Raw genomic sequence first — 14,889 nt, forward strand, 5'->3', positions numbered from 1 at the left:
GTTTCTTCCATTAATTCCCACCAAATTCGGGCATCACCCCGAAACAAGAAACTCACATACCGGATTTTCTCTCGGTCTGTCATGGGGAATAAACCTGTCGTACGTTCTACAGACCTAAACCATTCTTCTGCTGTTACTGGATCCGTAGTACCCTTAAACTCTGAGGGTTGATGTTGACTGAAAAGACCGTAAATCAGTTCAACTCTGTTTTGTATTGGGGGAGGTACCGGTTGTCCTCTTTCGACATTAGTAACTGGTGGTACCTGCATGGGGGTTTCAACTCTCCCTTGGCTCTCTGCCATAACTTGCTGTATAATTCCCCGAATTAGAGCTTCATCCAAGGGAGGGGGCGTAGGCTTTGGTGGGTTAGAAGGTTCTCCTTCATTCGCCACACTCTTACCACGCTTTCGGTAACTACGCCTCATCTACAAAACAACCGCATTTGCTTAATTCGAGAAACACTTAGAGTAAGGAAAGAATTTACTCACACAGTTGGTTCTCGGATGTCGTAGCGATGAGAATAGTACACTATTAAATCCCAAAATCTCTGCTCTGATACAAAAAATGTAACAACTGCTATATACTAGTAAAATACATGTATAATAATAAAAGTAAATGGGCCCAAAAATTTTCTTGTATTACGTATATACATTCTTTGTACAAAAAAAGTATCATTACAAAATAACATTCAAAAACAGGGGAACAGTGTAGCTATTGCTCCTCGCTTGCCGACGCCCCTCCGACTGCATCATCACCTAGATCCTGTATCCACAAAGGAAAATAACGGGTGAGCACAAAATAATGCTCAGTAAGTAAAACCGCTACTTGTCTATCCCTGTAGCTCTTTCTCTTAATTCTTTCCTCACACTTATTCTGTTTCTGTTTCTCTTTCACACAACTTTCTTTTATTACCTTCTGTTATATGTCATGGCCTCATCTTATCGGAGGCACGGCCGGGTGGAGTTCACACAGCACCATCCCACTTTTCATGACTCTACTCATTCTCACTTGATGTCACGACCTTGTCTTACTGGAGGCACGGCCGGGTGGAGTTCACACAGCACCATCCCACTTTTCATGACCGTCGGGTGGAGTTCACAAAGCACCAACCCGTTTCTCATAACTATTGGGTGGAGATCACAAAGCATCAACCCGTTTTTAGTGTTCTTCTCACTCACTCTACTCTAGCCCTTCTCATCCTCTCTACTCTTAGAGTAGTTCATTCACAAAGTTCTCTACTCTTAGAGTAAGTGCATTCACAAGGTTATCTACTCTTTCTTAAGTCACTTCTCAATGCACAATTAATGCATATGGATGGTTTATCTCCACTAATGCACTTATGAAATGCCAATATGCCATGTTGCAAGAATTAAGGTTTACTACTCATACTCAAACCTCTCTTAGGCATTTCATCAAACAATTAAAGTGCATAAAAAGACTCTACTATAACAATAGCTCTATGGCTTTCTCTAACCATCCAAAATGGGAGAAACTCCCTCACATAGCTATACTCTCTGTCATAAGATAACACTTCCAAAAAGGATTTCTCAATATCCTTCAATTTCATCTCAAACTCCTCACATATTACCACTTTTTATAAAGGAAGAATATCCAACAACACAACATGAATATTCATCTCAACTCAATTTCTTAACACATAAACATATATTTCTACTCAATTTCTCATCAAGTATAATGTATACATGTATAAAGAAATCTCTACTCAAGGATTTCTTAAACTTTAGTTTGAATTGGATTTACTTACCTTGAAATTGAGGGATCTCACTAGCACTTCCTTTCCTTTGAATTGCTTGACTTTTCCCTACCCTTTAAACAATAAAACCATGAGACTTCAATATACAAATATATCCAAAACCTCACAAAATCTTACATGCAAAGCAAGAATCTTTACCTTAGGATGCCTTAGCTTGATTTTCTACCCTAATCACTCCAAAAAGCCCTCTAAAAATCCTTGAACTAATGAAAGAGGAAATGAGAGGAAGTAAGAAAGGAGAATGGCGGTGGAGAAGAAGAATGAAGGGTTTGCAATGACTTAATTCCTTTTAACACAATTTATGCACAAGCATTCCCATTTTGCCCTTACTCTTCCTTGGGAATTCCATATATATCCTTTGATTCATTACAATCACACCCCCACACCAACGTATTCTCCATAAAATTTTCTTACATTTAACTCCCCACTTTTCTTACTAATTAGGGGTAGAATGGTCAAATTGTCCTTAGGGAAGAAAATATCTAAAACTTAACAATATTTTCAGCCGACCCGTCGCCGCGGCGAAACTTTCCAGCAGCTCCTCTGTGGCTGCAACACCTCTTCGCCGCGGCGAAGATTCTTCTTCGCTCCGGCGAAGCCTGGAACCCCAAAAATCTTCTAATTTCAACTAATGTCAAGGCAATTACTCAACATATCAATACAACCAAAGGCCAACCAACCAATATTAATAATAAACCGACTCAAATAAGAGCAAAATAAGAAACATTAGCTACGTACCTCAAGTGGGGCATTACAAAACTGTAATTCCAAGTCCATCAAGAATCTGCAAACAACCCAAATCATCCAAAAGTAAAAATGCTGGAAACTTTTGATTTTTAGTATATTTTACTAACTCTTACCCACATATGCGTTATACATAAAAATCATCACAAATAGGCACCTTAAGATATTAAACATGCCAAATAAACTAAATGCAAGGATAATAAAAATATAAAATTATAAATCTATCAGTAAGTGAAGTTTTTTCCTATTCCATTGGTCTTTAATATCATTTTTCTTCTTGACAATGTCTTTTTTAGAAATTAGCAGCACCCTTTCTGATGAGGAAGTTCTAAACTTCCTAACAGAATGCAATATCTCTGATGATTATGATTTATTGCCTTGTGATTGGCCTGGGTTTTATATATGCATTGCTCCTCCTTCTGGGTGTTTTACCTTCTTTGAAATATTTTTGCAATTTGGGTTAGTTCCTTCATTCTCTCCATTTATAGAAGAAGTAATGATGGCTTATAACATTGTGCCGAGCCAGCTCCATCCAAATGGTTGGAAAATTGTTATGGCTTTTGAGGTTGTTTGCTTGATGAATGCAATCAAAAAAATGTTTTAAATTTTTAACTATTTTTATGCAATTAAAAAGAGACCCAATAGTCCCTTTCACTTTATCAAGAGTAGGAAGGGTAAAGTCTTGTTATTAGGATTGAGCAATAAATCGGGAGGGTGGAATGATAGGTACTTTTTATTGGGTTGTAAGAAAATTTGGGGTGGATTACCTACTGAGTGGTCAGAAGTCAAAAAGCGGGACAATGAAAGAGACAATATTAAGGGAAATGAAATAGCAATCAAGACATTGAAACTACTTATTCAGAAACAGCAGACTTTTGACACTATGATATGTTGAGCAAATTCTCAGATTTTAATTTAAAAAACGGTATTATGAATTTTAATTTAATTGCATCTTATTTTTGTTAGAAATTTATTGTTTTTGATTTTGTTGATGAAAATTATATTTGTGAAAGCAGTTCCAATTGCAACAGTTGTAGTAATAATTTCTCCAACCAAATTGATTGTTTTTGCACATCCTGCAACATCTACATCTAAAAAAACATATTCACCTATTGAACCAAATGATGAAGATACAGAAGAGAGTCAATTACTAAGGAGAAGGGAGCGTAAGAATGACATCCAGGAAGAAAATATAGTTCCTAAATGTGGAAAGAATTTGAAGAATATGCATGTGACAGATCTAGATAAGCTTACACCAGATGAGGATCATGTAATTTTGTAATTGTTTTTATCCTGTTTTATTAACAGAATGTGTATAGTTTGTTAGAAATGAAGCGATGTTGGCGAGGATCTGGTAATACCATTGTTAAACTATAGAAAAAGAAAATAAATCTAGATATTCAAAGGCAAAAACTTACAATTGAAAACACTTATCTACAGAGTAGATATGCAGAAGTCATAATTGAATTAAAAGATCATGAGGAGATAGTTAAAGTTGTTGGACAACATTGTGAAAACATTCATGAAGAAGTTTGTCTTCTTAAAAGACAGGAAAATAAATTATTTTACTCCAATACTAAATTAGAATCTGCTATTGCTGAAGCTGAAGCAGACATGAATGAAGCTTGTGGTTTACTAACTCAGATGTTTTTCGAAACTCGAGCAGCTTGTGTTAACGAATTTAAGTCGAGGTTTCCAAATGAAAATTCTGCTTTCTTGGAGCAATTACAATTGCAAGTAGAATAGACAAATCAGGTTGTTTCTGACGCTTCCCCAGACGTGGTTGATACTTGATCTATTGTATTTAATATGATATGTACAAATACTGAACATATGTAAATATTTTATGTGTTTTTGCAACAATATTTATAAACATATGTAAATATTTTATGTGTTTTTACAACAATGTCTATAATATATTTTAAAATATAAATTCCTTCTGGCTAAAAGTAATGTTAAAATAGTTTTTTATAAACCTTGTTATAATATGTGCAAATATTGCAATATAAAAATGATTCTATAACCCCAAGGGGTTGGCCTCGTGGTCAAGGAGGTTTGTTCCTTTCCTTGACTTCCTGGGTTCAAACCTTGGGGCCACCAACCTCAATGCATAATTGTGTCTTACCTGGTTCATTGGGTTTGTACGGTAATCAATGGACCTCAAGGGTTAGTTGAGGTGCGCATAAGCTGGCCCGAACACCCCAGTTACCAAAAAAGAAAATGATTCTATAAGAATGTTAAAAAATGATTATTGAATGTGGTCATGAATAACATTCATGCAAACTAATGCTTACACATTTTATCACAACTTTTGCTTTTTCTTTTCATTGCCATGATAACTTTGCTGAGCAAATGTACTTTGTTCAATCCTATCTTTTTTCACTTCACTTCATTCTTCCTTTCGAACTACTGTGTGTGTCTTTTCGAAAGTTGATTTGTCTATTGCCGTGTCATGCTCATGATGTTCAACACCGTGTTTAGTAACATTTGCCACTAATACCTATAATTCATCTTCTTCTTCACTTTTCTCGTCTATGCCATCTTCTCCACTTGTTGCCTGTTTTTTAATACAATTGGTTCATAGTACTTAAATGATCTGGACAAGTTAACAAATTCATATCAAAGTCTATACTGACCTTCTCCAATTCCTGTAGTTTGTATTCATTCTCCAGTTTATGATTGACTGGAAATACTTTCACTACAGTATAAGATTGAATATCCTTTCTTGAGGTTGGAATCTCCCAACCGAATCTTGAAAACAAATGTCTGGCCGCACAATTCATACAAACGTTTCGGGATTAATGTTCCTAGGTCATTCCCTTGTTTGTTTAGCAATTTATGGGCTATTGAATCAAACAATAAAAAAGTTGTTTCTCTGTCACTTTCATTTCTATCTTGTACCTATTGTAACATTAACAACACACTATAGTCAATCAATGACAATTGAATTGTAATCTGCAATTTAGTAAGGGAAAAATAAACAATATATACATACCTCATTTGAGGGAATTTCGATTCTCTTTTGAATTTCTGACAATACAAATTCTCTGAGATTTTTTTCTTGCAAAAATTACAAGACAGATAGCACCAACCAAATCTAGAGTCAACGTCACTTAGTGTAGCCTTTATTGTGAAATCAGTGACCTATTCAAATGAATTTCTTATACAAAAAATAAAATTGTAATAATTAGTTTCATTATATAGTAAATATTGTACTGATCATCATTGTTATACCACATTAGATTAGTAATATGCTTCAATATTACTCTATTTAGAAACATTTTCTTTTCTATTGGTACTTCATTGAAAATTCTCTTTTGCAGTTGAACTACTAGCATATTTTGGGTACTATAGTAATAACAATGCATAAGATATCAATCATAGACAACATTTAATATTATAATATACAATTTCTTAACATCCTACATATCTTGCAGGGAATGCACCTCCTCAATATCAAGATTTACATACATTCTTGATGTCGAAGTTGTATTCATAAATAATCACCTGCATGTTACAAAAAACATAAGTTAATTATTCACAACATGATAATTTTGTATAATATTTTTAAATTACCTTGAAACTCCTTCACATTTGTTGATGTAACAATTATAACAATAGCCTTGCCATTTTCCATTTTTAAAACTTCATTGATTTCATCACAGATTTTCCCCCACAAAGATATGGTAATTGTTTCTCTAAAATTAACAGTGTTGTAAGTTATATTAATTGATAGTAGGATGTACTGGTATTGAAAGAATAACTTCCTGTTCAATCTACAGTCTAATGTATCTTTTATGAGTCTTTGTTGATATGATTTCTTGAATTTCTCCTATTCCATTCAGAATACCAATTACATCTGCATATCATTATTTATGTTAAGTATAATATATTACTTCATTTTTCATAGACTTGAAGTATCCATAAGTAAAACTAAATATACCTGACAACAAAGTAGTATCATGTGATCTATTATCAAGATCATGAATAACATAAAATTTAAAATAAAACTTTGGAATGGCTACTCTTGGTTCTTTGATCTCCTTCAAAGATTTGGTCATTAGAAATTGTATACGATATGTGCCTTCCACAGGTTTGTAAGAAGTATCACATTCTATAACTCTCACATTTCTGATGAGATATATACAACCTTCATGAATTTGGCTTCTAAACTTAGGAACCCTATTTTTTGGTATAGTTCCATGCATCACATTGCTCTGTAAAACCAATGGAAATGAAAAGCATTAACAAATATGTGTAATTAATAAATAATAAAACTATAAACTAATTTAAATATGTTTTGTACCTGTTCATCCATCAAAACCATGTCAATGCTAAACACATCGTTATTCATTTTAAAATTAATACATTCCCAACATCTTATTACTCTAGCAATGATTATCCAATCATCACGTGATTGGTTAAGATCTTTAAGCGAACAATAAGACATTGCAATCAATTGCCTGCAGGGGAAAAAAGACAATAATCAATAACGTATAGTAATGGTGCAACATTACTCGACATTTGGATTTTCAACATTTAATCAAAAACCACAGTTGGTGTATCAATATTAGACCAATATAGTTTGACAACTGAATTGTATGTTGACAATTATAAATTATAGTTGTATAATTAATAAGTGCTCTACATGGATCACCGTGGTGCTCTGCATGGTTCCCCCTATGGAGTTCATGTGGCATAATCACAAACATACTAATGGTTCATCATGGTTTGGCTGCCGAACCATAACCATAATATAAATAATTATTGTTCGGCCTTGTAGGGCTTGTGTAATACCATTGTAGACATACTAATAGTTCGCTATGGTTTGACATCGAAACATTAACTTATTATATATGTCATTATAATTCACAATAAACGAATAAAACAGTCATTACCTTCATCGGGATATATAAGTAGCAGCTTTAATTCTTCCACAAATCGTATATACCTAAATCAAATTTGAGGAAAAAGTTACTAGCGTGAACATAAGGGAAAAATATAGAAAAAAACCATAGTTTTTGTATCAATAATTGTTGATATTTTTGTCAAACTTATGTTATGGTGGACAATGAATTGTTGAGCAAATATGTGCACACACCATTCTTCTGTGCAAGCATTTGCCGTCTGACACATTTTGCCAAGTGGCATTTTCTCTTTGTTGTCGTGCCCATCAAGCTTATTTTGATTCATGATATTCTTGTGTTAGCTAAATTTACAAGTGTCACAATTTCCTTGTGTGGTCCTAAAAGGTTGTAAGACTTTGTCTGTGGTCCCGCAAGAAATAGAAAAGTTATGTTTGTGGTCCAACAAAAAGTTATAATTTTTGTCCTCCACGTATTCAACTATGTCAGGCTTATGTCTTTTTCTTTTTCATTTCATGTATGCACACACTAATCTGTTGTGCTAACATTGCATGTCTGATTCATTTTTCACAAGTTGCATTTTTATCTTTTTCAGTTGAGATATTTTTTCCCATCTGTTGTGCTGTCATGAGGACCACCTATAGGTGTCCTAATATTCTCTTATGGTCCAGGGAAATAAGCTTTTTCCCTTTTTGGTTGTGGTCCCAAAAGATAGATGGAATCTTTTCCATTTTTGGACCACCATATGCCAGCCCTTGTTTGTTGACTTGGCAAGAATTAGGAAGCACGAAATTGGTCTATATCATTTTCATTCTTGCTCATTTGTGAACTAACCTTTGATATTTCATTTTACTTGTGCTCTAAAATTTTCAAAGGGTTTTTCCTCAAAGGTTCAACTTATGTTTATGTGCTAAACCGTCACCATCTCTTATACTTGATTGAATGGTTGCTAGAATATGGTTCCTTTGCTAATGTTGGAGCGTGTGTTCAGCGATTGAAGCTTGGGTGGAGCTCAAGCGTTTTCCAGGAGTGAACCTGGTGTGAAGAGATCCATGGTGCAATAAGACATTAGAGATTTAGAGGGTGGTGCTTAGTTTAACTAGAACAAGGAGTTCTCTTTGTTGTAGCTAAAATCAACTTTGAACTATATCTTGCAATGTTTGTTGTTTAGTGGATTTGCTTCGATCTTGACAAGGTCCTATGGATGTAGTCTAAGAGTGGTTTTAGCCAAACCATGTATATGCTGGTGTGGTTTACATTTATTGTTTATGGATGATTGATTCATGCTTAAGTTGATAATCATTAATCAATTTGGTAAAAACTTCTGCTGCACTTTAAAAATGGGTAACCTAACACCAAAGTGAGTTATCAAACTCCCAACAAGTGGTATTAGAGCTTGTTTTGATAAGTTGCTTCAGTTGATCCTTACCTATTTTGCTTGTCTGAGTGGTCTTGTGTTTGGACAAAATCTGTTCTATGTTGTGTTTTATTTTAGATCTATTGCGTGTCTGTGTGTGTACAACCATTTGCTGTGTTAGCATTTGTCTGATTGTTTTTCATTATGAGTTTCTTTACTGAAGGAGGGTCTGTTCATTGACCACCTTTGTTAGAAGGACCTAACTATTATACATGGAGACCTAGGATGCGTGCTTTTCATAAATCTATAAATGAAAGAGTTTGGCCCATAGTTATGAATGGTTGGATAGCCTCGGTTGTTGTTGAAAATGAAGTGTCTAGACCCAAACCAGTTGCTGCCTGGACTGCTGATGAATTAACTCTTGCAAATTATAACTCTAAAGCCATTCATGCTCTTTTCAATGCTGTTAATGTGAACCAAATGAAATTCATAGATAATAGTGAGCTTGCCAAGGATGCTTGGGATATGCTTCAAGTCAAGAATGAATGAACTAGTATAGTTAAAAGAAATAGGCTTAGAAGACTTGTCATTGGTTTTGAAAATCTGAACATGGATCATGATGAGACTATGACTGACTTTTATGGTAGAGTATGTTATATTTCTAATGAATGTTTTGCTTTGGGAAGAACATATTCTAATGATGAACTTGTCAGAAAGGTTCTTTGATCTCTCCCTCGAAGATTTATGTCAAAGGTGACCACCATTGAAGAATGTTGTGATGTGGATGCCATGGACATTGATGAACTCATTGGCTCTCTCCAAACCTATGAACTGAATCTGAAACGTTGGGATAAATAGAAACCGAGCAAAGGTTTGGCTCTCAAACATAAGGTTGATTCTGATCCTTTTGATGATTATAATTTTAATTCCTTGGATCATGAAAATTGTGTTTTACTTACAAAAAAACTTTGCTAAGTTTCTTAAGAAAAACATGAAAAAGCCTTTTGATGGTGGCAATGGCCGAAAACCTTTTGTGAAAAATTCTTATGACCATCAAACCCCTGATACCTTTTCAAAAAAGATTTCTGAAAGATAGAGAAAAGAAAAATAAAGGTATCAAGTGTTTTGAATGTGAGGGCTTTGGGCATATACAATCTGAGTGTGCTAACACAATGAAAAAGAAGAAAGGTAAGGCTATGGCTGCAACTTTGAGTGAGAGTGAGCATGATGAGAGTGATGATAATGATTCGGGTGATGATGAAAATGTTCTTGCCTTCATCGTGAACCAAGAAGATGATAAGAGTGAATGTTCAAATGACACTGTTGATATTTATGCTGAGCAACAAAAAACTTATGATAAAATGTATGATCAATGGCTAAAGGCTGTGAAAAAGTTTCAATCTCTTGGTATTGAGAATGCTACCTTGTTGAAGCAAAAGAAAGCCTTGTCCGAAAAGATTGTTGTCTGAAAAGATTGTTGTCCTTGGTTTTTATCTAACTGAGGCTAAGGCCATCATTGATAAGTTGAATGTAGGTTCTCTCAAGCTTGATGAAGTCCTTGGTCAAGGAAAATCCTTCGGAGATCGGTATGGCTTGGGCTTTAGTTCTAGTGCTAGCACATTGAAAGCTGGTGCAAGCACGTTTGTTAAGGCCACCAAAACTCCTGCTGAAGGTACTTGGCGTGCTGTCATAGGCACCCAGAATTAAAACCCTAAAAAATACACGTAGTAATGTGAGTAGGGATCGTTCCCACGAAGAGTGTCTAGTTGAGTTTAATGTTATGTGAACAAGGCTGGAGGGTTTTGAGTAAAACAGAAATAATTTCAGGAAAAACAATTCAAATTAAACTATTGAAATCAATCAAATAACGAAACTTGGTCTAGGTCAACATCCACCATCAGGATCTTACAACTGATCATCGATACAAAAATAAATCAATTCATACCCTGAATATTCACTGTTGGAACTATTTTCCTATCTCTCCTTAGTTGTAATTAATTAAGAAACAAGCGATCTAATTAACCTTACTACTAAACCACCCTAGACAAGCGCTAAAGATTTAATCTAGTGGCAGCCTTAAGACCTAGAGAGATCGATGAAGCTAAACAACACAAACTCAAGCGGTTGCATTTAATTTAGTTGAATGTTCTTCTTAAGACTTAATAATTCCTGACGCAACAAATTCTTAAACCCTAATTGCTTCACAAGTTAAAGGGATCAAACAATTACGAATTTGATATCTAACTTAGCAGTAGATTGCAACAAATAATAAACTAGTAGGCCTCCTAGTAATTAAACGCAACAATCATTAAAATATGCATAGAAGAACATCCAATACTCAAACATAAATTGAACACTTAAAGAAAAAAACCAGATTGATCTCACAGTTTATTGATTCTGAGGTCTTGTTTCCTTCGACCAAGTTATAAAAATTTAGCCGCTCATGGCTATGAAAAACTCAAAGGAAAAACGAATTCCAGAAGAGAGAAAAGAGAGAGGCGTGTGTGATATATCTCAATCTGATCTCTCTCTCCTTTTAAACATATCCCATTCAAATTGAAGTATTTGAATTCTACTAAATCTCCTCAAAATATTCTAATATCCTAAAATAACATTTATCCTAATTTGATTCTAATTAATTGAAAATAAAATAAAGTCCTAAAATAAAATAGGAAAGTGGTGTGTCCAACTGTAACTTGCGTGCAACAGGTCTTCAAATCTTCCAATAATAAACTGCCTCTTTAACTTGCTTCCAGAACGTCAGCAGTACAGGTGTGTCAACTTCAAGCCCGATTATAACCTTGATGAAGCAAGTATCTCTCCAAACTCAAAACATAAAAGTTGTATATCTCTTTCTTAACGTTCCACATCATTTTTAATCATCTCAATCGGAGCTTGGATGAGAGAGTTATGCCCAGATTACAAAATGATGTCGAAACTGTCTGAATTCACTTAATTAGTTCCGTTTTGCAATTAACGCCTCCATTTGCATCCTAAATCAAAATAGAATAATAATGAGTACATTTAGGCAGCAAATAAGTATAAAAGACTAGACATTAAAGGGGTAAATATGACATTTTGCATTCTCATCAGTACTGCTGTGAGACAAGCTATGAAGGTATCAAAATTCATTTCGATTTGCTTTTTTTGTAACTAGAAATGCCACATCAGATCCAAATGCTTCAGGTTTATTTCTTATTTGAATAAAGTTCTTAAAAATCATAGTTTTGTTTCTAATGTAAATCATAATGCTAACAATGGTTTTTCTTCCAAAAGAATTTGGAAACCTAAGGCTGATGTGAACTATTTTGTGTCCCATACCTCTTTGCTTGCTTTTCAAAATGATCTTTGGTATCTAGACAGTGGTTGTTCAAGGCATATGACAGGTAATAAATCTCTCTTGACTGAACTTGAATCGGTTGATAGTGGGCATGTCACTTATGGAGATGGAAAGAAAGGTAAAATTCCTGGTAAAGGGTCAATTGTGCTTCCAGATTTTCTTGTTTTGAAAGATGTCTTACTTGTTGATGGTTTGAAAGCTAATTTGATTAGAATTAGTCAGATTTGTCACAAAAATTTTATGGTTCAATTCTCAAAGAACGAGTGTCAAATTTTAAATGGTAAAGGTGTCTCCTTACTTGAGGGAAAAAGGCCAAATGACAATTGTTACTTGCTTTCTAACCGTGTGTCATGTTTTAGCTCAAAAACAGATTCCATAAACTTGGGCATGAGAAACTTGGTCATATGAACTTCAAGGACTTGGTAAGACTTTCAAAAAAGGAAGTGGTTAAAAGGCTACCAAAACTTGAACCTCCAAAATGTAGTGTGTGTGGTCCATGTCAACAAGGTAAACAAACCAGGATATCTCATAAAACTTTATCTAATCTCAATACCTCGTGTGTTTTGGAATTGCTCCATATGGATCTAATGGGTCCTGTGCAAACCGAGAGTTTGGGAGGTAAGCGGTATGTGTTTGTTTGTGTTGATAATCTTTCAAGGTTTGCTTGGGTTGACTTCTTGAGTGAGAAATCGGATTCTTTCAATGCATTTAAAAAATTAGCTAAAAAGTTGCTTGTTGAGAAGAGTTCCAAGGCTACAAAGATTGTAAGAATTAGAGTGACCAAGGTAAGGAATTTAAGAGTGCTGATTTGGCTAATTTTTGTGATTTACAAGGCATTTTCCATGAATTCTCAGCACCAAAAACACCTCAAGAAAATGGTGTTATGGAGTGGAAAAACCGAGTGCTTTAAGAGATGGATAGGGTGATGCTTAATGCCAAAAAACTTCCTACAAGACTTTGGGCTGAAGTTATCAACATGGCTTGTCACATTTCCAACATAGTTTATCTCAGAAATGGTACCCTTCAAACTCCCTATGAGCTATGGAAATGTAAGAAACCTGATCTCTCTTACTTTCATGTGTTTGGATGCAAATGCTACATTTTGAATGATAGAGATAATTTAGGTAAGTTTGATTATGAAGGAGTTTTCATTGGATATTCTTCCAATAGTCGTGCATTTAGGATCTATAACACGCATTCTGAAAAGGTTTTAGAATCCATTAATGTTGTGTTAGTGATGCAGAAGATTTTTCAAAATATTCACAAGAATGTGAAATCCAAGACATGTTTGCTCCTTGTGTGCCCACACAAGATGGTGTGAACACATCTAAATCACCTGATCCTAAGCCTTCTTCAAGTTTGCTTTCACCCACTTCTGGTGCTGCAGCAACTGAATCTGCTCCATGTAAAGATTCATCATTGCAAAATGAAGGGATTGAGCTAGTTGTTGATCTCTCTAATGAGAGTACTCAAAGGAGAAACCAAAGAAGAAAGACCACCAACGTGGATATAAAAAGCTCATCCTCCTTCAATCGTGATTGGAGATCAAAATGAGGTAATGGTTACAAGAAGGAAAAGACAAAATGAAATTAACCATCTTTGTTATGTGTCTCTTGCAAAACCGAAGAATGCCAAGCAAACATTGGAAGATGAAAATTGGATTGAAGCCATGCATGAAGTGTTAGAGTAGGTGCCCTAGAGCCAATCAATTATTGTGGAATTGACTCTTTGTAATAATGTTCATTAATCAATAAAAGGCATTTTATACTATATCGCGTAAATCATTATTATTGCAATATGTATTGATATATGTCCTTAGAATGGTAGAACCGTGACGAGGGTATCAAGTGTTTCAAATCTTGATAGTGAGAACCCTATGAGCACATATGGTGGCCATTCTAGAAACGTCCGTAGCCCCAGTATTATTCTGAAGTAAGGGCACAGATAATACGGTAAGGCTATCATAGTGTTGAACGACCCTGTCGAAAGGCAGTGACTGATCTCACTTGTCAAGGTTGTTTGGTGACAACCTGGTGCAACACATGGGTGCTTGTTGTAGGCGGATATACCGCAGCAAGTTCACTGGACTGACCCACCAGAGGATTCCATATGGATGGTAACCCCAGTGTCTATGGAACAAATCCTCTAACGAATGGTGGTGCATGTGATCCTTAGACTTGAGATCACCGGAGCGCCTTGTGCACCGATTGGTACAGTTTGACACTAGCCTAACGCAGTTCTATTCAGAGCTGTCAGTACGGTGGTGATTGGCTATATCAAGGAGTGTATCAAGACTATGGTGGATTGACAAAGGATTCATCACTCCCGGGTACGGGAGAAGTTATCTCACGGCGCAATTCAGTATATGGCAATGACACTAAAACTGTGGCCACAGTGGGATTGAGTTGTTGCTCTATCCAGATTATAATACGGGTCATTGGTCCAGAAACTGAATATATAATATCGAGAGTAACCGAAGGTTGACACTATTTCTATGCCTTCGTCTCGTCGAGATAACGTATGATGAAAGGATCGTATTGTACGGTAACCATATCGTTGACAGGTAGCTACTTTGCTGAATTCGAATCTATCGGGTGGCCATGATGCCTTGCTAGGGGCCAATCTTGGTCTATGTATTAGTGAGACGATTAATTAGTGTTAATCGCGATACTATACACTGCCGGTATGATGAGGAGCTTATGGGTCACACACATAGAAGATAATTTAAGACTCAAGAAGAAAGAAGGGCGCTTTTGTCTTTTTAGGCGAAAGGGTATTTTGGTAATTTCACAGTGCAATTAAATTTGCT

The 14,889-nt window shown here is 35.2% G+C and overlaps 1 protein-coding gene across 1 annotated transcript; it reads right to left on the minus strand.

Annotated features, from left to right (window-relative positions):
* Positions 1-6,011: 6,011 nt before the first annotated feature.
* LOC116138796 (replication protein A 70 kDa DNA-binding subunit B-like) lies at positions 6,012-7,711 on the minus strand. Its single transcript, XM_031424467.1, has 6 exons — positions 7,620-7,711; positions 6,825-6,981; positions 6,462-6,735; positions 6,299-6,377; positions 6,095-6,216; positions 6,012-6,025 (listed from the first exon to the last, which is right to left on the minus strand). The coding sequence occupies exons 1-6, from the start codon at positions 7,709-7,711 to the stop codon at positions 6,012-6,014; spliced, it is 738 nt and encodes a 245-aa protein (XP_031280327.1).
* Between the last annotated feature and the right edge of the window lie 7,178 nt (positions 7,712-14,889).

This window comes from Pistacia vera, unplaced genomic scaffold (assembly GCF_008641045.1).
Source record: "Pistacia vera cultivar Batoury unplaced genomic scaffold, PisVer_v2 Contig344, whole genome shotgun sequence".
NCBI lineage: Eukaryota > Viridiplantae > Streptophyta > Magnoliopsida > Sapindales > Anacardiaceae > Pistacia > Pistacia vera.

Excerpts from the sequence above, each read along its gene's own strand:
- LOC116138796 (XM_031424467.1), bottom strand. The coding sequence starts at position 7,711 with ATGAATCAAAATAAGCTTGATGGGCACGACAACAAAGAGAAAATGCCA. Across the intron at positions 6,736-6,824 it reads TGGTTTTGATGGATGAACAG|AGCAATGTGATGCATGGAAC; the intron begins GTACAAAACATA and ends TTGGTTTTACAG. Across the intron at positions 6,378-6,461 it reads TGATACTACTTTGTTGTCAG|ATGTAATTGGTATTCTGAAT; the intron begins GTATATTTAGTT and ends AATGATATGCAG.